The sequence below is a fragment of the Dreissena polymorpha genome, chromosome 8, assembly GCF_020536995.1.
Source record: "Dreissena polymorpha isolate Duluth1 chromosome 8, UMN_Dpol_1.0, whole genome shotgun sequence".
Taxonomy (NCBI): domain Eukaryota; kingdom Metazoa; phylum Mollusca; class Bivalvia; order Myida; family Dreissenidae; genus Dreissena; species Dreissena polymorpha.
Window position 1 is genome coordinate 57249777 of NC_068362.1, and position 26813 is coordinate 57276589.

The following is a 26813-nucleotide window of genomic DNA, read 5'->3' on the forward strand; positions in this document are numbered from 1 at the left end:
TATTCAGGAACTATAAATCTGTCTTTAATAAATTGAAAGGAGCACTAAATATACTTGTTTTAAGTGGCTGAATTTCATTGTTATTATCAATATCAGATGCATACTAGAGACAATATTTTATAAATAATTTTTATAGATAGACATATATGCATATATATATATATATATGCTCATAATTTATTAATTTCTGTGTAATTCAATCGTTCATTAAATTTGTCGGATTGGAGTTTCCTTTCGATTAAATGTGTACAGACCTGCCATGGTTTCATGTAAACAGGTGTTTTGATAGAATGGAGTTTAAAAGAAATTGAAACACAGAGGCTTTAACAGGTTACACTTTCCTGATTTTATTCGTAAAAATCTTCCCGTTAACATTTATTAGCGTGGCAATCTTGTGTTTATATTTGTTTTCTTTTTATTCAATTGCATCATTCGTTTTAATTGATCAATTTTAAGAGAATCGATGATCTGCTCCACGTCTTAAATTTAAACTTTAAATGGGCCTTTTCACGTTTCGGTAAATTGACCAAATAAAAAAATGTTTCAGATTCGCAAATGTTTGTTTTAGTCATGATATGTGTGAGGAAACAGTAATTCTGAACATTTACCATGATCTAAAATATCCTTTATATGCATCTTTTGATGATTTAAAAACGTGAAAATAATAGGTAATATCCTGCAATTATACCGCACCACGGTTGACTCGCTGTACTTGAGGAGTATTCACTAGCGTCTAGAAACGATCTTCATATATAAGATAAATGATTTAAAGGACAATCATATTTAACTTAACTTTATTGGACATCTGCCTTTGTATGACGAAAATCCTTCAATATTAAGTGCTGTAGAAAGGAATCCAACCCCACCATCCGCCATTGTTGTTTATTTTTTCTCTCGGTAGATTCGCGGTAAATAGGTTAAACAGCACCAATTTTAAATTAAACATGAATAATCAAAGCTCTGACATACTATTCAAAGTAACAATCAATAAAGTATATAAGAATTTAAATATATAGAATTTAAGTCATCAAATAAAATACATAGCACAGTTATTTTCAAGCAATGTGGTAATTTTTCGTTACGAAAATTAACTGAACTATACAAATTCAAATGTTGTTAAATTCTGAGTTTTACTACATTAAATTATCAAAAATCGATTCCAATCTGTAGCGAGAGATGTTTTCTGTCAGATTTGACCAGTAGGTCACGCAGATTTGTTTATAAACAAAATCCAGAGGGCGTTAATGAAATACCGCGACTCAACCTGACCCGAGAGTAACTCAGTCTGCAAAATAAGCGCACGCCCGGTGGCCTGGGTGTGTAAATTATAGGTCGGGCCTATTAAAATTGCCATATCGTACGCCCGTTGGGCCAGTAGAAATTCTGTGTATTAATATTGTTGACATTTTTAAGTGTGATAAACGCCATTATTTTGTGAGTACTTCCCGAAGATTTCCGACAGAACCAGGGCTCGACATTAACTTTTGAAGCCACTGGTCCGATCGGACAAGTAGACCAAAATTCCACTTGTCCTGACCAAAAAGCAACTTGTCCTGGTCATTATATCTTATTCTGCTCAGTACTTTGCAAAATAATGAAATAATGCAAAATGCTCAAATCATAAAGACTTTAATCGTTCAAAATACATGTTTACATAATTGTAGGCCATTTCAATACCTTAAGGTATTTTTTTTAAGTGTCCTGTGATTTTGAAGACGAAAAACCAAACGAAAGCAGATTAGACATTTTTAAGCTGACAACATTGTACTAACGAAAACAAACCACAAATGGGAATGATGTCGTAAAATCATTCTATACATAGAGATGACGTTGTTACGTTAATTGTCTGTAAGATGGGTGTGTACCGGTGTCGTAAAATGCATATTCTTTACAAGGGAGAATATTTTTGTTATCTTGGCAAAGAAAAATGTTAAGGGTTGCTTCCCTTGTGAACAGTGCGGTGTAGTATTACATGGAACTATCGGAATATCTTGCGCTTTGTCGTTTAAACGTAAACAAAATATAATTAAAAAAGTTGTGTGGTAACTCCACAGAAATAATGGATTTAAAAGCATTTTTTTCTAAGTAATTAAATTATAATGACCACTTGTCCCGTCGGACTAGCAAATTCTTTATTTACTTGTCCGGACCAACAATTTGGTTGTTCCGGACAGTCGGACTACCGTTAATGTCGAGCCCTGAACAGAACTTCGTTCAACTTCGCCTAAAATACGAGATTTAAATGCGTTCCGATTGGTCCATAAATTCAACGGTCATTTTCGAGTCGTAACCAAGGCCACGTGGTGAACAATTTAAACTGGTTATTTACTATTGGCATACGTCATGCTGATGTGTTTACTGCTGAAGGAAACCAATTGACGTACGCGGCTTGCATTTTTGGAATAAACATCGTTTTACTTTGTAACCTTGTGTGTGTGTTTATTTCCAAAGTTGTAAGTCCCTACGCGCATAAGGCTGCATAATGCTTAAATACATAGCTCAAGCGAAGCCTGGCAAGAATCTGCCCACTACGGATCGTAAGTCAACAAATGACAATGAAAAATCACGGAAACATGAATTTCAAGAAAAGTGGTTAAAAATCAGTGATGAAGGAGAAGCTACTTCTGTAAGACAGAGTTCAATAAGCTATGCTTAAAAACACAGCATAAAAAAAGTCAACATGTATGATAAAAGTATGCAATCTTATGATCTATGCCTTCACTTGTGTAGTAAACTTCTGGAAAATAACTATCAGGTTGCTTGTTTTACAGGATATGGTTTCTGACAAAGAGGATCTCAAGGATGGCAGTGATGATGAGATGAACGAAGAAGTTGTTTATCACATGTTAAGGAGTTATGATTAATAAAGGACATTGAATTACCTTGACTTGTTATATTGTGTTGCAATTGTTTTTGCAATAGGCTTTACAGTTAACATACCCTGGATACAATTTTACTTTTTAATAGATTATCTGCTATTGAAAGATGAAACCCTTTAGCAGGGTGTATATTTTAACAAATTTACTTTGGGCTAGTAATTTTGCTGCCAGGCTACTTGTCTTCACCATTCAAGTAGCCCGAATGGCTAGTGGATAAAATGAACTATCGTGAAGACTGCGAGTTAACCGGGTTTGAGTATACCTTAAGTCGAGCGGTTAAGGGAACAAGTAAAAGAATTTCTGCATTAATTCAAACAATGCCGCAATAAATGATGTACCTTTAAAGATTTATTTAATTCCTGTTAAATCCATGTCAAAATCGTTTATTATGCCCCCCTTCGAAGAAGATAGGGTATATTGCTTTGCTCATGTCGGTCGGTCGGTCCGTCCACCAGGTGGTTTCCGGATGATAACTCAAGAACGCTTAGGCCTAGGATCATGAAACTTCATAGGTACATTGATCATGACTCGCAGATGACCCCTATTGATTTTGAGGTCAAAGGTCAAGGTCACAGGTGAAGGTCACAGTTACTGGAAATAGGCATTCTAAGGATTTAGCATGGTTCAAACAAGGGAAACAACTACCGTTTTTGCATGTTCTTTTGTTACAGCATTTGCCTCCCTACTCACAACTACTACTACTACTACTACTACTACTACTACTACTACTACTACTACTAGTACTACTACTACTTCTACTACTACTACTACTACTACTACTACTACTACTACTACTACTACTACTCCTACTACTACTACTACTACTACTACTACTACTACTATTACTACTACTACTACTACTACCACTACTACTACTACTACTTCTACATCTCCTCCACCTCCTCCTCCTCCTCCACCACCACCACCACCACCGTTCACAGTGACAAAAAACGTATTCACACAATGGCTGCTACTACAACTTATAGCCCATATAGGGGGGCATGCATGTTTTACAAACAGCCCTTGTTTACAGTGTTTTTAACCACGCAAAGCCAATAGTTCCATCAGCGATTTTTTTCCTTTCTTTTTAAAGTACTTAAAAAGGTACTTTCCCAATTTGAGAAAAACTATCAAATTCCGAATTGCAGTCTAAAAATTTCCCAAAAGGAAGGCACATTTCATCAATTTGTTCCAAAATTCCATAATATCTGCAAGTTAGCAATTAAAATGAGCACTGACACGGAACATTTCACACCAAAATGAATGTAAATCAATATTTGAGTTGATTTGTGCTATTGATACCAAGCAATTAAAAATACCATAATTCCCAAGTGGGAGATTTCATGACGCGAATTTTCCCAATTTCAGGGTTTTTCATGCTAATTTTTCCCAATTGGTATGGTACAGGTACTTTTCCCTATTGGGGAAGAAAAAATCACAGTCCATACACACCCGCTAAGGACATACACTACGCACGTTGTTTACCTTGTGTCGAGAGGTCACATCCAAATAGCAAGAGTACTCCATTGCAATAGGCATGAGGTCAACAAAACTTCCAAAATCGATTCACTGAACAAATTTATAGAAACTGAAAGATGAATTTAATTTTTTTTTATAATTCTATTTACCATTTAACTAGTTTCTGTTTTATCGGTCGATCTTCATTTGAGCAACATTGACAAGAAAAAGTGCCCAAGAATTAAAAAAAAAAACAATGTTCGCAATGTGTTCAAACAAAATTTCTGCATATATGTAACTATAAAAAGAATTGATAAAATTATCATCCAATCGGGACAGGGTATACCCACTGAGCATTTGGATATCGTCAAGTCACCTATTTTTGCGATGTGCACAAGCAGATTGGTCCATGCAACATTTTCGGGGAATCGTGAAAAAGTAAAAGAATTTTCTTTAAAATACATGCAAGTATGTGTTAACACTAGCCCAGTGGTCTGCAATTTATGTGCAAGTTAAATGAAGAGTATACCGAAACAAAATGAACAAAATAGGCATAAATTTGGATTATTTCAGTTGAAGTAAGATTTGTAAATGCAATTAAACTTGTTTTTTCCTTTATATAGTCGTGTCTGTAATTATTTTCAAGTGTAGTAATGTTAGTAAAACAAAATACTCAGAGCACATGCGTGTGACGTCATCACGAGAGCCGCATTCTAAATGTAAACAAAGTGATCAGAATTAGGTTATGCTCTAACTAAGGGAATCGTACGATAAAGATTTGCAACGCGAAATGATTTAATAATTTGGAGAGTTTTGTTTTTCTCTTTTTATTTTGTGATACTACAAAAATTGGTAATATATAGTCTAAAATTCATCACTAATTGTATGAGCGTGGATGGCCGCGTGGTCTAAGCGGTAGACTTTTACTCTAGGGGTCAGTGGTTCAAGCCCAGTTGAGGGTTACTTTTTTTTCTTTCTTTATATCAATATAAAGCATTTAATGACAAACTTCGATACATGCCAAAATCTGTGAAAAGGCCCCTTTAAAGTCTTAATAATTTATGTATGAATTACACTAAACCATTTCCCATAGGGTCCCATTATGAAACTTCCAGCTTTCAAAGCATTTGTCTTGTAGTTCCTATATTTATTAAATTTTGCAAGACTGGTACATATCATAGTGTATCATAGTAAAATAAATCACTCCTCTTTCAATAAATGCAGTAAACAAAAAGGTCTCGCAACTTCTAAGAAATAAAAATTTGCCATAAAAGCAAGCACCTTGGAAAACAGTTTCGGAAGTGAATTTTCAGCAAAATCTCCAAACATTCATCTTTTACCTTAATCACCAATGAAATGCATCAAAATGTTGCAGGCACACATGATGCACGGAAATAATTAAAAAAAAAACATAGGTGGGATCGCTATAAACCAGAAGAGAAAAGGAACTCTTTAGAATTAGGCACTTCTTTTGAGTGGACCTCACAGGGATAAAAAATGGTTTAGTGTAATGTAACCTTTTGTTGCCAATGAGATTCAGCATACTACTGGAAATTATTATTGATTCATGATTTTGCAATTGATTTATTGCTACTGTATAGGCCTAGGTCGCAATAAATCCATAAGTAAACTTATTGTTTCTTCTTTAACTTACAGATCATTACATGTATCATTGCTGCTTGTTACATTTAAAAGTTGTAAACCACAAACATCATTTAAAGGGGCCTTTTCACAGATTTCGTCATTTTTTAACTTATTCATTAAATGCTTTATATCGATAAATGTAAACATTGGATCGTAAAAGCTCCAGTAAAAAATCAAGAATAAAATTTAAAAAAGGAATAGAACATTGCCCGGACCAGGTTTCGAACCAGTGACCCCTGGAGTCCTGCCAGAGTCCTGAAGTAAAAACGCTTTAGCCAACTGAGCTATTCCGCCGAGTACACATACATATCGTATTTTATACCTTATATAAGCAATCTTCGTAGTTTCACAAAATTTAACGACAAAAACAGAACTCTCCAAATTATTCAATCGTTTCGCGTTGCAACGCTTTATAATTTTTAGGTTTTAAAATCGTCAAAAGATGCATATAATGGCTATATTAGACCATGGTAAATGTTCAGTATAACTGTTTCCTCACAAATATCATAACTAAAACGAAAATGTGCGATTCTGAAACAATTTTTTTCAATTTTGTCAATTTACCAAAGCGTGAAAAGATCCCTTTAAGGTAATGCATTATTTATTTCAGATACAGGATATTGCCATTAACTGTCTATTGATAGTGTAATTATGGCCTTCTACAAATAGTTGCTCAGAATCCATCATTTACAACTATAATTTAAAATATTTTAAGTACTTATTATTTATAGGCATAGCATATTTTATGGTTGTATTATTTCCAGTATCTTAATCCCAGGGCTCAGCCGTGAGGGCAAAGTGGGCGATAACTTCGCCCAGGAGATAAGTACATCGCCCTTAAATTACAGGAAGGAGAAGTTGACTTTGCCTTCTGTTTTCAAATGCGAATAAACATGTCAGTATCAGCGTAAAGCACACATATAAATACGCCCTCGTTTTCCATGGGGATAACGTGCCCTTTGCACATGTTCTGCATAATTTTAGAGCGCTTCTAATTAGGACCGTGGGTCAAGACAATATGCATGAACGCAGTTTATTTAAAGCATGATTTTTTTTATGTCTGTGAGGATTACACCTGCTTTTCATCATCAGTCTTAAGTAACTGGCCATGATTTTTTCGTGGATGAATATACTCGTAGGGAACAATTAGTAGATTTATTAAAGCCTGATGTGACAGAAGGCATGAGTATGGTGGGCATTTTGTCTGCTAATTAAAATAATAGTAGTAAAATGAGATTTCTAATTTGGGTTTAAACTCTACAATATGTAATTATCATGTACATCATAATGTAAATAGGGTGTTGGATTTTCATGACAATATTTAAGTACTGTTGAATTTTATGATGCACATGGATATCACAGGTTTTATTTGTGTGAATTGATTTATGTGAATTAATATGTAAGGATTTATTGAATTTGAAAATATTGTTTGTTTGTCATTGATAATGATAGGCTTGGTGTAATGAAAGCAGGGTTTTCCCCAGGCCATTTAAGCGCCCCTTGCCGGGGCGCTTGAATTTTGAAATCAGAATCCCCGGGGCGCTTGAAATCTCGATCAGTGTATTTTTTAGTAAAAGAAAGTGGAGATTGTCCAAAAAAATCAAGGTTTCTCTATCAGTGTATCAATATTCCCTGTTTTAAAAGAGCACTCGGTACCTACTTTCACAAATAAACGCCATAAACACCACATGGGGTAATAGATAATCCACTGATAAGAGAATAGCATGACGCGCGTATCGATTATTCTAGCCACATTACACAGTCATTACAATGCTGACAAGGATGTATCTGGTAACTTTCCAGTCGTCAAACTGTGGAGTTCATCGTCCAATCGGTTTCGCTTATGCTTATGAGGGCGGGGTTTAACTATCGACCATTATTTTTGATTGACGTCGGGCATGAAGTAAGAGTTTATCGCAGCTTGATTAGCAAGAAGTTGTACCATTTACGTAATATAAAAACGGTAATAAGTACAGCACGTTAAAGACATTTTCAGGCATCATCATCACACCTTTTTACTGTAAACAAGTGTTACCTATGACTCATAATTAATACGAGAAATTAATTGCAAGTGCTAAACAATTAATTACTTATAACGAGTAAGTTGTGCAAATGACTCCCGGTTACAATTATGTGATAACAATTTAATTCCAGTACATGTATATTTCATCATGTCCATTTATAGAAATGATTCACCTCGTTTTTTTGACATTTATTCGACAAGTAATGCGCTTTAACAGATTTTCGTTGAATTAATTACGCACACTTAAATAAGTAATATGTTTCGTCCGATAATCGATAGTTAGAAGACTGATGATGGCAACCGGCCGTGATCCTCGAGGACAACGTGAATTTCATGCATAATAATTCCGTCAAAACATTTATTCGACTCGTTAAGTGTTTACACAAATTATCGTTGAATTTATAACGCAACGGTTTATATTTGTTGAAATCTCAAATGGGAATAATTAAATTTGTAATCCGAAACCCATTCCCGTAAGTCGATGTTAACGCGTTTTTAATCCGAAACACACTTCCGAATGTAAATGTTACCGAAACGTTAAATATTTTTGCTTCAAATTAGCAGTGCAAATTTATTTTGTGTCGATCCGTTTCTCAATTAAAAAGAGAGCGAAAATTATGCAGCATGTACAACGTCGCGTCATTTGCATACAAAAGCGTGCTTGTATTGAGCGTTTTAACAAGCACACAACAGGTCAGAGGATTGACGAATATTCAGAGGCAATATTTCATCAAATCTATAAATAGTCACTTAAAAAATGGCAAGGTTTGTGTTAAAGAAATAATTGAGAGCTTTTATCGTAAATATTTACCAGACAGTGATTTATAAAAACGGAATATACGGGATTATCGGGTAATAAATAGAAACTTGAAAAGTAGTAAGAATACAGTAATAGAGTCGGCATGAAACGGATGTATTGGGGAATCGTTCGAGTCGGGATTTTACTATCTGTGCGGGAAAGTTTTAAAACAATTAAACAATATAAAAAAAATATTTTTTTTTAAATGACTGGGGGATTTTTTGAAGAGTCATAGCGCACCGAATGACGTCTTTTGACGCTGTTTTTCTTTGAGTTATAACGCACCACAGAACGTGAATTGACACGTTAAATTAAAAAAAAATCAACGTCGGGAGGGGACACCCCTCCCGAACCACCCCTAGCATCCCCGGGGCGCCTGACAAAAATCCTGTGGAAGGCACTGGAAAGGTATACAACAAGAGAAGATTTTATTAAACACAAAACAGAAAACACTTCTCCTATTAGTGACCTCACTTCTCCCTAATTTGACCTACTTCTCCCTTATTTCAGCTGAGGGAGAAGTCACTTCTCCCTCAAATTTGAACCTAGGCTGAGCCCTGAATCCTAATGAACTTTGATATTTTTTCCAAAATTTGGTGGGAAAACTCCTGAATCAGAACCTTAAGCTAAGCATGAGTTAGAATATCAATACAAAATAAACATTTCTTATCATTTATGCAATGAAAAAATTGACTATGTTTAAGAAATAACTCTTTGCAAAAAATGTGATATTTTCTTTTTCTTATTTTCAATAAGCTATGTCTCACAGGTGGGAAGCGTGTGGCTACATGTATGATATTAATTAGTAAAAACATCATTTTGAATGAAAAATAATCAAATTATATAAAAAAATAAACTTCTATGGAAAAAACAATTACTATCAAATAAATATATAACAAGGTATTCAACTCAAAATGACCTCAGAAAACAGAGTGCATCGCTTTGAACACCATTACTTCTGTCTTCGTCAATTGTGCAGCGATTTCCATGAACTCGGTCCTATTCATTTCCAGAAAGAAAATTCATTTCTGCATTGAATAAGACCAAGTTCACGGAAATCGCTGCACAATTGATGAAGTTATGGCTGTTCAAAGCGATGTACCCTGTTTTCAGGTCATTTTGGGTTGAATGCCTTGTTATATATATATTTGATAGTGAATTTGTTTTTCCAGAGAAGTTGATTTTTCTTTATAATATGATTATTTTTCATTCAAATGATGTTTTTACTAATTTATATCATAGCCATACACTAACCACCTGTGCTTTGTCTATGATTCATTTTGGTGATTGATGATTTGTGGTTATGGACCAGCAATTGTTTGTCTTCTTGATAAAGTACCCTTAAAAGAGGCACTTTCTCCCAGTGAACAAATAAAATGAACTCTGAAACTAAACATTAAATCAAAAAGCCATGTAAAACAACATTATGATGTTTTTTTCATAATGTACTAAGCTGTTGAAAAGACCCATTATTTCCAAAATGAAGATTTCGCAATGCACATTTTTACATTGTTATGATTTTTGCTAATTTTTTTCCCAGCACTGGGGCTGTACTAGTACTTATTTCAATTGGGCAAACAAATTTGCTTGGAACCAAATTTTTGTTAATAAATAGTTCTTACCAAAAGTTTTTTTCACACAGCAAGCAAACCATGGCATCAATTGTCCCACAAAGTCGCCATGACATGGACATGGCATATTCTGTGGAGAGCTACCGTGGTGGGGCCGTCTCCTCCATGGCCCGAGAAGACCTTGAAAAGCAGAGAAACATGATGTCCATGCAAGAAGCCCGCTGGGTGGGCGTGAGGAAGAAAGTGCCCGGCATGTCGGGGATTCCTGGGACAAAACAGAAGACGAGATCTCAACAGAGCCCGAGATTTCAGAGCCGATTTGAGTCAGGCTATCTGGACATGGAAGATCCATATATGAAGGTATCTTCAATATGAACCTTGTTCTGGGAAAACTGGGCTTACTTGCAAGGCTAATCTGCATCAACAATTAACTCAAATGCATTATTCTTAGTTTTCCTACAAAAGTAGCTCATGCTTAAACCCGTCCCCACTTAGATACGCATTTTTACGCATTTGTAGTCCCTTACAAAGTTACATTAAATTAAAGACCTTTCTTACTATATCCAAGTTTTAAAGGCTTCATTTCCAACCCTGAGCTTAATACTGATGAGCAGCAAACAGCATAAAACCTGAACAGTCTGCGAGTTACTCGCAGGCTGTTCTGGTTTTATGCTGTTTGCACATAGCCATTTTCACTTTGCTCCTGAGTGGGAAATGGTTAAGTATTCCAGATAAAGATGAAATTGTATACCCAATATTTAAATTTAAGATCAAGTTAACATACTCTTAGGTAAATTCATGTCAATTTAACATGAGAATTTGAGCAGAAGACCAGATAATGTGTTAAAAAAACCCATAAACTTCAAAGTTAGTAAGAATTATGTGTGGTTTAGGACTTGCATTGCAGACCAGATAATGTGTAAAAAAATCATTCAATTTCAAAGTTAGTCAGAATAACGTGCTGTTTAGGTTGCTTCTTATTGAATGTAATTGTTTATTCCTGCAGTAAGCTTTGTCCCGCGAAACTATGCATGCTTTATTCTGTTAGTCTCTTATGTACCATCTTTATCCTAATAAACCCGCCCGGGCGTGATGCCAATCACAAAGGAGGTCCGTTTATTTCACCCCCCTTTAGGTATAATAGGAACCATATCAGTCACCACGCTAAATATTTTAGCCAAATTGCCCTTTGAGCTAATAAGATGGAATTTTGAATAACCCGAAGACATGTTCAATAGCCCCGAAGAGGTCAATATAAATTGTTTGACTTTATTTGCCAGGAACACCAAAATAGTTATTAACAATCAGAAAATCTACTTCCATTAGTAAAAACAGATGCATGTGGTTACAGTAATAAAGGGTATTATGTTTTCTTTTGAAATGCATTTTATACAAAATGCACCAGATAATTATGCTGTTTATTGTAACTTTATTATTACACATGTTCTCATTCAATGATTCCATTAATCAGTTTGACTGGTGTTTGGTTTTATTTTAAAGCAAATTGAATTATTATCATGTTTAAAAAATATCAGAAGAATTTGAAAAATACATCAACCTATTAAAATAACAGATTATTATCGTATTATTACTAGGACAATCGCCGGTGAATTTCTGAATTGTCGGCATGTGGCTTCAGAACAAAAGGCCACTGGGTGTGTTAATTGCCCAATCTATCAAGTGACAATGTCTGCTTCTTTATTTTACTCCCGATGTTTTGATATGCATGTGTCAACCGTGAAAAGTATTGTATATTCGTAAACAGATTATAAGTAGCAAAGTAGGTCAGGTAGCAGAACGAGCTTACAGAATAAGCGAAAGTACTACAATTATTAATAATAAGTTGAAAAAACGTCTTCTAATACGCAAGAATAATTGATTAAAGCACATGTACATCTAACTGTAATAAGGATCAATTTGTTTTTAACCCAATGCGTAAAATATCCCTTACAGACTCTTTTATTTTTATTGTAAAATTACTTCGTCCATTTTTCATGAATTATAAATACATTTTCGGAAAACACTTGTAAAATTAAATACGCTTCTAGATTGGTCATTATTTTAAAACATTACGAAGTGCTCGATGCGCCAACATCCCAGAACATGATCTACGCATGTTTAGTTTGAATAACCCCATCTCGATTGGGCGTCAATTGCATCATTACTTTAAATAGCAACATACTTGGATGTTTACACGACAGTTTAGAAAAATGGTGGCCGCATGTGTTCATGCAATTCTTTAACACGTATAACGTCATTTTAGGCATTGAAATAGCGAATTAAATCGTGCCTCTTAAAAACACGTATAAATCAGGTTATTGATATGATAGTAGTTTCAGTTTTTCAGTTTGTTGACAATTTTACGCTCAAATATTTAATCGACCGGTCGGGCTATTTTATAAGCATTTAGGATTGACCGACCGGCCATAGAATCGACTCAGGCTTCGGCTTATACCGGTAGGCTAATTCGAAGACTGAGCCATATAAAATGTAACCCCTGTGCTTTGGCCTAGCAGCGGCATATTGAACAACCTGGGTCAGTGTGTTTTTTATGGCAATTTTTGGGCCGATATTCGGCCCCATTCCCCTCCATAAATAGTATATATTTTCCCCCTTTTTTTTGAAAAAATCCCCTCCAAAAGTAAAAAAAAAATAATTTTTTTTTAGAAACAACTGCCTCATGATAGATATATCTCAAATTCATTTTATAAACATCTAACAAGGTATATAACTATAATTAATATGATTTTTTATTATTATAAAGAGTTATATTAAATTAGGTTTTCCCAAATCCATGGACTTCATGAATTAATTTTTTTTCAAAAATGGCCAAGAAAAGGCCTGATGTTTCTATATTGTGTCAATATTTGTTGATAAAAACATTCCAATTTGGCGCATTTTATTGATAAAAATGCTCAAATTTGCCATTTTATTGATTTAAAAAATCTCAATTAAACTCTAATTGGCTTGGAAAACTGATGACGGCTGAACTGACTGAAACTAATGTTGAACAAATCATTGATATATATTTAAGAAAAAGAGCAGAGACATTCAGCTGTGAATATTACATTCATACATACATGTGTATTCATATAATAAATATCATTACATATAAAAGAATGACTTATTAATTTTCCCCTTTTCCAAAAAAAAACAAGCGTTTTTCCCCTTTGGACGGGCCCCGCCACCATTCCCCTATAGCTGAAAAAAAACACTGTGGGTAGATCTGTATTTTAAACGTGTGTCAAAACAAAATCGTAACATCAATTTGACATTTAAAACTGAAAACACCGATACAATAATAAAATCGCCTGCATGTTGGAGTTTAATCATAACATCAATATGTTCCAAATATATATGTTATTATTATTATTATTGAAGTTTTATTTCTATAAGGTTCTTGCCAATTACCTTGTTGATAAAAAAAAAAAATTGTCAATTAAATGCAATTACTTTACTCCTTAGGAGCCAAGAACTGGGGGCCCTATTATTTTTATCACTCCTTCATTTTATTATACGATAGGGGCACGTTTATTAGGGTAGGAGCGTTTATTAGGATAAAGACAGTATGTGAAGATTGGAAAATGTGTACAATATTCGACGCCCTTATTTTTATTGTTGAAGAAAACTGAAAACCTCGCCAGATAATTGTGTAAACAACGAACTTATGAATTCACATATATACATTTTGTTTCTTATTAAAGTAATTTACTGGTAGCACTGGTCAATTCTGACATCAACAAACGATGTCTTGCAATACCTTGGTATTGATATATTTTAGGGTTTTAAAAATGGTTGTCTGTAGTTTTCATTCATTGCTTGTAGAAAATAAATGAGATGAACACCGACATGAAGGAGAAGTTTCAGCAAAAGGAATGCTATCGTTTTGTACCAGCCCAGTTACATCTACAGAGGCCAAAGGCAGTTCACATGCAAGATATTAAGTACGTTGTTGTAAATGCATTTTATTTTTGCAATAGCTGGAGGTTTGGAACTAAGACATCTTGAAAAATGTGAAAATGGGTCTTATGTCATATGTTGCTAGTATAGCACCAAACAAATCTGAACATTAGAATGTCTGCAAAGGTGACAACAAAACAGTGCATGACTTTTTAATGAACTTTTTCCTGACCAGAATGCACCAACGCGCAGGCTGGTGTTGAGCTACACTGGGGCATATGACTCAAGACCCATGTTTGCATGACAAGGCTCAAGTTGTCTTAGTGCCAGTTATTACGGTAATAACACACATTTGGAGTTCCAATCCATAGAAAATAAATCTGTTTCAAATATGCAAGAGTGCTTCTGTTTGTTCCTAAGGGAAGGGCACGATGCCTTGAGGCCCCAAGATTATATCCTGTCACTTTAAACCCCCACCATACCCTTTTTTGGATCAGATCACATTATTATTCAGCTAATTTTATATGAAGTCTAATTAACCCTTTGCATGCTGGGAAATTTGTTATCTGCTAAAATGTCGTCTGTTGAATTCCTAAAATTAGCATTTTCTTCGAATTTTTTTCAAAGAATACTATCAGAATAGCAAACAGTTTGGATCCAGATGAGACGCCACGTTCTGTGGCGTCTCATCTGGATCCAAACTGTTTGCAAAGGCCTTTAAAATTCAGCTCCAGCGCTTTAAGGGTTAAATAAACTAAATTTGTACTGGGATACTTGTTTTATTAATTAGAGGAACAATGTATTGGATGAAAATACATGTTATGTAAATTATAATATATACACATGTAACACATGCAAATTGAAATATTGTATAGGTTCAATATGAATGCGCACACTAATGTGCCCTTGTGACAAAAAGCACCATGCCTTGCCCTTTTCAAATCCTAGCTCATGCTTTGCTGCAAATTATTTTGAGATAGAAACAAGATTGTATCTAGGGATCAAGTTCCAATTTATGTCAACAGCGGTTTCCATTGGAAAAAGACTTCTAACCTTTGATGTGTTTCCAGGTGCTGCTGCGGCGAAATACTCAGTGAACACAAAATAATGAAGGAAAGCCACGGTACCTTTGAAAAGACCCATGCATTTGAACAACTTGTGTCTCCAGGTATGTTACAGGAACATTTGTTTCGGATGTTACAGTTACACTCGTATCACAACATATTTAATAGTGACATTTAAATCACAACTTATGTTATAATGACACTTGTATCACAAGGTATGTTACAGTGTCACTTGTATCACAAAGTATGTTACAGGAACACATGTATCACAAGGTATGTTACAGTGACACTTGTATCACAAGGTATGTTACAGGAAAACATGTATCACTCACAAGGTATGTTACTCTGTCACTTGTATCACAAGGCATGTTACAGGGAAACATGTATCACAAGGTATGTTACAGTGTCACTTGTATCCCAAGGTATGATACAATGTCACTTGTATCACAAGGTATGTTACAGTGTCACTTGTATCACAAGGTATGTTACAGGGACACATGTATCACAAGGTATGTTACAGGGACACTTGTACCACAATCTATGTAACAATGGCACTTGTATCACAAGGTATGTTACAGTGGAACTTGTATCACAAGGCAAGGTATGTTATAATGACGTTTGTATCACAAGGTATGTGACTGTGAAAATTGTGAAAATTGTATCATAAGAAATACAGCTGTGACTCATTTTCTCCCAAATTTTGCTTTGCCAATAGTATGCAAATCTTGAAATTGGAACAGCCAGTTGGAATCCACGACTCCAGAAGGACCTTAAACATTTGAAAAAAAGTACATAGACCAATGGCTAATTATTATGTTTGTAATTAATTATGGTCAAATATGTATGCAATCTTTCAGATTAAACATCTTAATGAAAATTACCCACGACTCAAAAGGGATGAAGCATGCAAAAATAAGTTTTGATTTATTTTTATATCATCTTATAAACTATGATTTATAGGTTCTGATGTTCAAGAATGAAAACATGAGTGTGTGAAACTGAATGGGTTTTTTTGGCAAAAAATGACCCCAATATACACTTGAATAGCTTATATTATCATACAATTTCAGAGTTTCATGAATTGATGGCCCGTGACGGCATGGATGAACCCCCAAAGAAAATACCTGAGCCACAAAAACCTTGGGATGGTAAAAATGATAAGGTGGTACGAAAACTTACGACGACCTCTTTCGGAAAGATTAACTTTGAGAATGTGGAGCATGCTGGTGGCAAGAAGCCAGCCAAGGTGCGTGTTGATTATTGCATTTTTCAAGATAGAGTTTTTTTTATGCCCCCGGATCGAAAGATCGGGGGCATATTGTTTTTGGCCTGTCTGTCTGTCATTCATTCATTGTGTGTGTCCCAAAAATTTATCCTTGGTTAAAGTTTGATCATAACTTTTTGAATAATGAAGATAGCAACTTATTTTGCATGCATGTGTATCTCATGAAGCTGCACATTTTGAGTGGTGAAAAGTCAAGGTCATACTTCAAGGTCAAAAGACTAAAAATACAATCTATGGGAAGTAATAAGCTTTAAAAGGGAGATAATTTCTAAACCTGCCAAATGATATATTGAAATTTTATTTCAAAGCGGCGCAAAAGGGGGCATTGTGTTTCTAACAAACGCATCTCTTGTTTATAGATAATTATTTCAAGACATTGGTTTTTTAAGATGTTTTATCATACATTATAAGTTTAATTAATTTTTACTGTTTAAGTAAAATGAATTTCTTTAGGGCTTATTTGGCGCTAAAATTGTGCGCCATTTGCCTGCTTTTAAAGGATCATTATTACCTATGACCATTATTACCATTATTTTCTAGAACTTAAATTTTTTTCTCTCAAATTCAGCTTTATTATATAAAAAACAATTGACTAAATTCAGACTTAAATTGACAAAGCTAGGGGCATTTTTGTTTATGTTTGCAGCTATTTTCGTCTAATCCACTTAGAGTGTAACATACCTGTAATTCAGTATATGTATCTCAGTAGTTTATAAAAGCAGAATGTTGACATGTAAGCATGCTTATCATCAAACAAAAAAGTAAAATTTACCTTTTGTCTTTACATTCGCGATTTAAGGGCCCTGCCACCTTTTCCACAAAATGTGAAAACACAACTGAAGTTGAAATCTGTCATAATTGCTTGAATTTTAAAATTTGATTAATTTGTACATTAATGTTTTCCATATAACAGTCTTCTGTTAACTGAATGTTTGTTTATTATAAGTACAGATATATTTTTATGTCCCCCACCACTATAGTGGGGGACATGTTGGTTTTGCCCTGTCTGTTGGTTTGTTTCTTTGTTTGCTCCAATTTTAACATTTTGCCATAACTTGTTTTAATATTGAAGATAGCAATTTCATATTTGGCATGCATGTGTATCTCATGGAGCTGCACATTTTGAGTGGTGAAAGGTCAAGGTCATCCTTCAAGGTCAAAGGTCAAATATATGGGTCAAAATCGCTCATTTAATGTACACTTTTGCAATATTGAACATATCAACTTGATATTTGACATGCAGGTGTATCTCATGGCACTGCACATTTTGAGTGGTGAACTGTCAAGTTCATCCTTCAATGTCAAAGGTCAAATATATGGGGACATAGTGTTCCACAAACACATCGCTTGTTTGTTATAGCAGTATTCCATTACCCTAATTTGTGTAATTTATTTAAGTACAAGGATATTGACATGAATCATTCTTTGAAAACTAGAATATGTTTTCCTGTTTTTGTTATATGTATTTCTGGATATATGTATTTTTGGATATGATTCTGCTATTTTTTCACAGTATGTGAGAGTGTCTGACGATACAGATGTGGTGCATTTACTGGAATTGATGAAGAAACACTGGCGTATGATGGAACCCAAACAACCAGACCTGGTCATTTCGGTGGTGGGTGGGGCAAAGAATTTCAAGCTTGATGGACGAATGAGGGACACTTTCTCATCTGGGTTGATCAAGGTTGAAGCTCTTATTGTTTTGAGACCAGTTATGTATAGAACGTGCTTGTGCTTCATATGCAGGTACTAGGAAAGTAATGAAGAAACTTTTGCAGTTAGCTACGAGGAATGAGGTTGACTTTTGTATCACTGACATAAATAAAACAAGTCTATCCATAAATTGCTCTTTTAGGGACTGACAGAAGATTGCAAGTTACGTTTTATATGCATTTAAAATTATGTATTCGAATTAACATAAAATACTTAATGAATATGGAGCAAGTTATTATTTTCTTAAATTTATATAAAATATAAACATCATCTTTTGCAATGCAATATGAAATTAATTAAAAATTATGTAGATTTATCCCCTAAAAACTAATACCTGCAGTATGTAAATGAAACGTTGAAATATAGTACAAACACATGCGTCACATGTTTAACATATATTGCATGTTAGAAAATGATGATGTGAAATTGTTAAGAATTTGTCAAAATTTTACCCTTTATTGTGTAAAATACCATCTTCAACGTCTTTAAGTCCTTTGAAGGAAACTAGAAAACAAAATATTGTGTGATTTTTAGAAGAATAGAAGAAAAATTTAAACATTCATTAAGAGAGAGTGCATGCAACATTTATATTTACTTATAAATGAGCCAGGCTTTGGGAACAACAATCTTAATGAATGTGCAAAAAGTATCATCCCAGATTAGCTGGTGCAGTCTTCACAGTCTTTAATCAGGGACAACGCTTTGCACTTTTATGGTACTTAGTGAAAATCCAGTATAGGTGGAAAGTTTCATCCCTGATTATCCTGTCCATTCTGCACACGCTCATCACCGATGACACCTTATGCACATGCCTTAACCCCATTTTTCCACAGCGAGTCTTTAATCATGTACTAGATGTGATAATTTCAATCGCAACTCATACATTTATATCTGGATATAAAATTTTATACAAGATGTGATCATTCCAACTGTAAGCCTGGCGGTGCTGTTTTTCCAGGCGGCGAAGACCACGTCTGCCTGGCTGATATCGTCAGGTTTTAATATGGGCATCATGAAGTCAGTGGGTCAGGCCGTGAGGCAGGGCCAGTCTTTCAACTGGGACAACGACCGCATGGTGCACGTGTTGCGGTGCATCGGGATCGCCCCCTGGGGCTACGTCAAGGACAGGAAATTCCTGGAGAACACAGAAGAGAGGGTATGTAGAATAGACGAGGTATATGTGCAATGAAAAATGAAATCCATCAGATATCCCTAAAAAAATCAAATTAAATTTAAGACCTTCCTTACCAGATTCTAGTAGAATGGAATGGATATATAAGCTATGAAAAATTAACCACTCATATGTGCTTTTTCAGCATTTATAGTCCGTTAGAAAATCAAACGGATTTAAGATCTGTCTTGCTATATTCACTTGTAAAAGTCTTCATTTCTAACCCTTAGATACTGATAAGCAGCAAACAGCATAAACCTTAACAGATCGCGAGATATTTGCATGCTGTTCTGGTTTAATGCTGGTTGCATTATTGACCTGTTTTACTTTGCTTCTGAACGGAAAAGGAATTATTTACTGGATGCAGACTTGCAGGGACCACACTATGTTTTGGCGTTGCAATAAACAGCCCTGGGAAAGGGAAATTTTTACTTTGGGTGTATTTCTAAATGGGGAATTCTTGGGAATGTCATGATTCTTCCAATTTTTTACCAGGTTTTCCGAAGGAAAAAACTGGTTGTTAGATTGGCGAATGTCCGCAGGCGGGCGGGCGGAACACGCTTGTTCCGAGCCATAACTTTGTCGTTCATTGTGAGATTTTAAAATCAAGAGGCACATTTGTTTACCATCATTAGACGGTGTGTTGCGCGAAAGAATAACGTTTATATCTCCAAGGTCAAGGTCACACTTTGAGTTCAAATGTCAAAAATGGCCATAAATGAGCTTGTCTGGGCCATAACTATGTCATTCACTGTGAGATTTTAAAATCATATGGCACATTTGTTCACCATCATTGGACGGTGTGTCGCACAAAAGAATAACGTCAATATCTCCAAGGTCAAGGTCGCCACGACTAAAAATATATTTATTTTGAAACAAGGGGGTAACTTTGAACAATCAGTTCAGTTTGAAATGTCTCCCTTTATCAGACTTTTTTATTCAAATTGAAAACCTGGTTTTGTGACAATTTTGTCCCTTGTCTGTTTCATGGAGTAAAATAGTTCATACATATTTAAAGCATTAATTATGGAATCACAGTCCTGCTGTTGAAAAATCTTAGTATACAAATAAGATTGATTGATATTGTTAGCGTTTATTAAAGGGGCCTTTTCACAGATTTTGGCATGTTTTAAAGTTTGTCATTAAATGCTTTATATTGATAAATATAAACATTAAATTTTAAAAGCTCCAGTAAAAAATCAAAAATAAAATTTAAAAAAGGAAAAAAAAGTAGCCCGCAGCAGGGCTCGTACCAGTGACCCCCGGAATCCTGAAGTAAAAACGCATTAGCCAACTGAGCTATCCTGCCAAGCATACATTAGATGCGTATTTTATACCTTATATAAGCAATCTTCGTAGTTTCACAAATTTAAACAACAACAATAGAACTCTCCAAATTATTCAATCGTTTCGCTTTGCAACGCTGTATTATTTTTAGGTTTTTAAATTGTCAAAAGATGCATATAATGGCTATATTAGACCATGGCAAATGTTCAGTAATACTGTTTCCTCACAAATATCATAACTAAACTGAAAATTTGTGAATCTGAAACAACTTTTTTCAATTTTGTCAATTTACCAAACCGTGAAGAGATCCTTTTTAAAACAATATTGAAATAGTTGGGGATTTTTTTTTAATTTAAAGGCAAAAAATTATACTATTTTTGCAAAGTATTTCTTAGAACTAAGTTTTTCCAAAATATTAATGCTTGGATTAATGAACCTGCCTCTGGTTTTATTTTTCATTCCACAGTGTGTTTTTTTTCGTTAAAAATCAGATCCCGTATTCTGCCCAATTATCATTTGAAAAAAGTATATTTTTTGCTAAATGGGATCTAAAAGTTCCAAATTAAAGGTTTCAATTTTTTTTTATTTTTTTTTTATAGATTTCAACATTTTGTTCATTTCCCATTCTGCCGCAAATTTTCCCAAGTCAAAGAGATTTGGCCCCATTCCAAAAATGGTGACAAAAAACACTGTTATAAAATAAACATATTTTGTAATTATATTTATCAATGACAATCTTTTTGTCCCCTACCGGTTTCACCGGAGGTGACCCAGGGGGTTTTCAGCACTGTCTGCGCCTCCGGAAAACGGAGGCACTCCCAAAGCAAACGGACCCGATCCTAAACCAAAATATAAAAAAAAAATCCCAACTTCCAAAACAAATTTTTTTTTTTTTCTTTAAAGAATGAAGTGTCTTATAACTTGTGTGACTAACCAGTGTTTGTTTTGGTAAAAAATATCTGCTATAAGGTTTTGACTGTTCAGTTCTTATCTCAGAGTGTAACTGTAACTAATAAACAAAAATGCAGTACTTGAATAAACGTTGAACACGCCCAATATTGCATCTGTTTATATAAAGAAGACAAAATAACAAATAAAAACAAATTTATTTGTTAAACTACTGAATTTTTTAAGCATGATATATTCACTATTTTTTCCCAAATGAGCTGTTTAATCGAAGCAAAATTTCCCAAAATGGCCAATTGTGTCGATAAAAAATTCCCAATTTGGTCAGACTCCTTTTCCCAAAATAGGCAGAAAAACCCCTGGGACCTATGGTTTGCGCTCTGTGCGTCTGTGAGTCTGTCTGTCTGTCTGTCTGTCACACTTTTCTAGTTCCTGTGATAACTTAAAAAGTTATTCATATTTTTTCATGAAACTTGAAACATAGATAGATGGCAATATAGACATTATGCACGTCATTTCATTTTGTTCCTACGTCAAAAATTCTGGTTGCTATGGCAACAAATAGACTAGAAATACTGCTGAAAATGGTGGTTTTCTGGATCATGCGATAACTTTAAAAGTTTTTAATCTTTTTTCATGAAACTTGCAACATGGATAGATGGCAATATGGACATTATGCATGTCATTTCAGTTTGTTCCTACGTCAAAAATTCTGGTTGCTATGGCAACCAAAAAAAAAAAAAAATCTGAAAATGGTGAAATTTCTGACAATAGTGGAGCCGGTATGGGAACCATATTGCTTGACAATAGCCTTGTTGAATTTTGTTTTTCAATAACCAAAACTGCACATTTGCTTTTTTTAGTTTGTGTAAGTCAAGTGTGTTATGCTGTTTTAACCCATTTATGCCTAGCATCTAGAAAAAAATGATGCAGCGTCTCATCTGGGTCTGCGCTGTTTGCTTAAAGGAATTTCTGTAAGAAATATTCTAAATATAGAAATAAATATACTAGACATCCCTAATTTTGGAAATAAATTGATCCAATTTAAAAGAATGGGAGAGTCCACTAGGCATAAATGGGTTAAATTCTGCCTCTTTCAGAGTAGACGCAACGAGGCTATCAACTACCGCACAAGCAATGTGATATTGCATGACTCCCCCGTACCCCTGAACCCGGACCACACACACTTTATCTTCGTGGACGACGGCCTGAGGAATCGCTATGGGGGCGTATCAGGGGTCAGAGCTCGTCTGGAGCAGAAGATATCCCAGCCTGAGAGTGGTTTGTGACCTTTTTCCGTTTCTGTTTGGCCTTCCTGTGGGAAAATGTAGCGTAATGCATGTGTATAAAGTGTCGTATTTGATTGGATTGTTTAGTCTGCACAGGCTAATCAAGTGCCACTCTTTCTGTCTAAACTGGATTTTTGGCAAGAAGAGACTTTGTAAGGAACAAAAAATTCCTTAAAAACGAAATGTCAACCAAGATAAGCCCTATGAGTTTCCCTGAGTAAGTCTCATTGGGATATTGCAATATTGCAGATAGAGGTATATTGATGTATATGTGGATATTTCAATATTGCAGAAGGCGGCCTGGGTATCCCTCTGGTACTGGTTGTTGTGGAGGGCGGAACCGACAGCATACACGATGCATCAGAGTCGCTCAAGCAAAAAATCCCAGTTGTGGTGTGTGCAGGCACGGGCAGGGCAGCTGATATTCTCAAGTTTGCCTACAAATATACAAAGACCTCAGGGTAGGTTGAATACAGGTGGATCTCATTAACCCTTTCAGTACTGGAACTGAATTTTGAAGGTTTTTGCAAACAGTTTGGATCCAGATGAGATGCCACAGAACGAGGCGTCTCATCAGGATCCAAACTGTTTGCTAGTCTGATAGTATTCTTTGAAAAAAAATCGAAGAAAATGCTAATTTTAGAAATTCAGCAGATGACATTTTAGCAGACGACAAATTTCCCAGCATGCAAAGGGTTATCCTCAACTAGTCTTATAAGAATTTCTGGATACAAGGGACTTCATTTGACATTGGGTTTTAGGCTATATGCAACAATTGTAGCTCCAGACCAGCCTAAGCTATCGTTAATTGTGATCAGGAATTGCTTTGTCCACTATAAGAGCCATGCTCTGTGAAAAGAGGATTAAATGCATGTGTGTAAAGTGTCATACCAGAGTAGCCTGTGCAGTCCGCACAGGCTAATCAGCGACGACACTTTCTGCTTTTATGATATTTTCTGTTTAAAGACAGTCTCTTCTTAGCAAAAATCTAGTTTAGGCGGAAAGTGTCGTGCCTGATTTGCCTGTGCTGACTGCACAGGCTTATCTGGGATGACACTTTACGCAAATGCATTAAACCCCTTTTTCACAGAGCACGGCTCATAAAGTCGAGCAATAATGTGAGGTCTGATTATCATACTGGGTAGCTCTTAACCAAACTGTGCAAGCTTGGTCTGGAACTACTGTAGCTACTTATGATATGAAACCCATTTTCGTATGATGATGGTCAAACTAAACACTTATTCAAATCTGTAACCCTTCTAATTTTATATTTAGTTACTTTAAAATGTTATTTAAAAGTTATAACTCAAACAATAAAATACATTGAAAAGGACTTTTGTCCTTATTAGTGTTTCACTTTTTTTTATTTGTATAATTCAAACTTTAGACACCTGGTAGATGTACCAATACAAGGCCATGACTCTATCATTTCTGATCTAATTTGTATTAATTTATACAAAGACATTTTAGCTCGGCTGTTTTTGGAGAAAACCCTAGGTATTGTCATAGCCAGCTTGTCGTCTTGTCGGCCGTCCACCGTCCGCGTCGTATTAAAACCTTTTCATTTTGCTGTAAAATTAAAGTGCTTCCACCTACAACTTTGAAACTAAATATGTAGATGCACCTAAATGAGTTCTAACACACCCATTTTGTGGTCACTAGGTCAAAGGTCAAGGTCACTGTGACCTCTAAAAAAAAAAATTGGACAAGCTTTCATTTATTCAAAACTGCACTCACAGTCGAGCGTTGGCACTGGTTTTGTGGTGATGTTGTTTTTGTTCATGATGACATGCATTTAAAATATTAAAACTTAATACACATATTTTCCAATGGTCAGTCACATTTGTCTCAAAATAATGAGTTAATTTCTAGTGTCTTAGATTGCACAAAGCCCAGCTATAGTTTTATTTATTTTATGCTTTCCAAAAATTATTAATAAAGCAAAATCATTGAAATGAATTATTGTAAGTTTTTTTTTGTAATATACCCCTGCTTGGGTGTAGGAAAGGTTAAACAATAAAAAGTTACTTTGCAAATTTGCCAAAAATAGAAATTAATTACAAGTGTCCTAGCTTAAAACTTGTACTATGTCCACATTTTTATGAGTCTTTTTCTGAGAAAACTGTGCTTAATGCAGTCTGCACAGGCTTATCTGGGACGACACTTTTCACCTTTTAACATGCAGTCCACCTTAACTGGATTTTTGCTAAGAAGAGTCTTTCTTTTATCAGCAAAATACCAATAAAGCTGAAAGTGTCGCCCATGATTAGCCTGTGCAGACTGCACAGGCTAGTATAGAATGACACTTTATGCACATGCATAAAGCCCATTTTCCTAGAGCAAGGCTCATATTAACTATATGTACCTAAGCTTCACCCATTAACTATGTCCACCTTTCTTAAGTAGCGACAAGAAGATGACCCAGGAGCAGGAAAAGAAACTTGACCAGAAGATTTTGGATGCTTATGGCAAAACTTGGAAGGATGATGAGCGGGCGAAAAATATTGGCAATATCAAGAAGAAAGTCCAGGAATGCTGCGAATGCACCGATCTTGTATGTATTGTTTACTCTTTCCAGCTTATTAGCAATGTCAAAATGGCTGTATGCAATCAGCATAAAACCTGATCAGCCTGTGAGTAGCTCACAGTCTTTTCAGGTTTTGCTGCTCATCAGTATCTAAGGGTTGGAAATGAAGCCTTCAAAAAGTGAAAGGTCCTACTTTGTATTTCATGCACTAATCTTGTATTTGTCAACCATACAGCAATTTTGTGCATGCACAAGTTATGACTGAATACATCTTCAACTACTGGAATTTTCGTGAATTTTTACAAACCACAACATTTTGAAAATTTTTATGATTTTTCATTTGTTCTTTATTGTAAAATGACACTTAAACGCATTTTGTTTTACCCCTGAAATCTTTGTGCTAAAGATAATAATTGTTTTCAATGGAAACATCAATTTTACCAGCATGGGGTCCAAGCTAGGTTATCTTGAAGTCAATATTCTAGTCTGTAAATTTTAGCTGTATTTTTATGCCTTTGGATCAAATGATTGGGGGTATATTGTTTTTGGCCTGTCTGTCTGCCTGTCATTATGTCTGTCATTCTGTCCCAAAACTTAAACCTTGGTCATAACTTTTGCAATATTTAAGATAGCAATTTGATATTTAGCATGCATGTGTATCTCATGGAGCTGCACATTTTGAGTGGTGAAAGGTCAAGGTTATCCTTCAAGGTCAAAGGTTAAATATATGGCTTCAAAGCGGCGCAGTAGGGGGCATTGTGTTTCACAAACACAGCTCTCGTTTTTTTAAAGGCTCACAAGTTTATAATGATTAACATTATTATCTGTGAATAAGTGTTTATCTGAGTCATCTCATCAAATCGCATTGTTTAGTTACAAGGTGCAACAAATTGGTTCTATTCATACTTCTATATAGTGGTGATTGGAATCTTTTGCAAGAAAAACATCACGTTCTGCTATGGTCTGTTGTGATCTTAAGAAGATATTAAGTTTATAGGCTGTATGTATATTAGTTGGTTCCAGTCTGGGCTCTTATTGTGAATACATAGAGGAAATTTGTTGGATTTGGTGGAATAAATATTTTAATATATGAGTGATCATAGAAAATGATATTTTCAAGAGTGGCGCAGCCAGGAGTGAAAATATATTTAAATATGATCGCGAGTGAATTAAAATCGATGTTCCGTGAAATCCAACAAAATTTCTTTTTATTTTATATTTTCTAATTTTATTTTGCCATTTCAGACAATATAATTCCACTCTTGTGCTCTCCGAAATGTTATTACATGTATGT

General features: G+C 34.9%; 1 protein-coding gene across 2 annotated transcripts in view; it reads left to right on the plus strand.

The window, feature by feature from the left end:
- Window positions 1–249: 249 nt before the first annotated feature.
- Window positions 250–26813, plus strand: part of LOC127842400 (transient receptor potential cation channel subfamily M member-like 2) — a 59087-nt gene continuing 32523 nt past the window's right edge. Inside the window, exons 1-10 of one of the 2 annotated variants that reach the window (XM_052371887.1) lie at window positions 250–330; window positions 10446–10734; window positions 14200–14318; window positions 15345–15442; window positions 16409–16584; window positions 18137–18310; window positions 19298–19495; window positions 22804–22984; window positions 23285–23453; window positions 25396–25546. In XM_052371887.1, the coding sequence (XP_052227847.1) occupies window positions 10456–10734; window positions 14200–14318; window positions 15345–15442; window positions 16409–16584; window positions 18137–18310; window positions 19298–19495; window positions 22804–22984; window positions 23285–23453; window positions 25396–25546 (1545 nt within the window). In that variant the 5' untranslated portion in view covers window positions 250–330; window positions 10446–10455. The remainder of the gene's footprint in view (window positions 331–10445; window positions 10735–14199; window positions 14319–15344; window positions 15443–16408; window positions 16585–18136; window positions 18311–19297; window positions 19496–22803; window positions 22985–23284; window positions 23454–25395; window positions 25547–26813) is intronic. The other variant, XM_052371888.1, reaches the window with a different exon arrangement.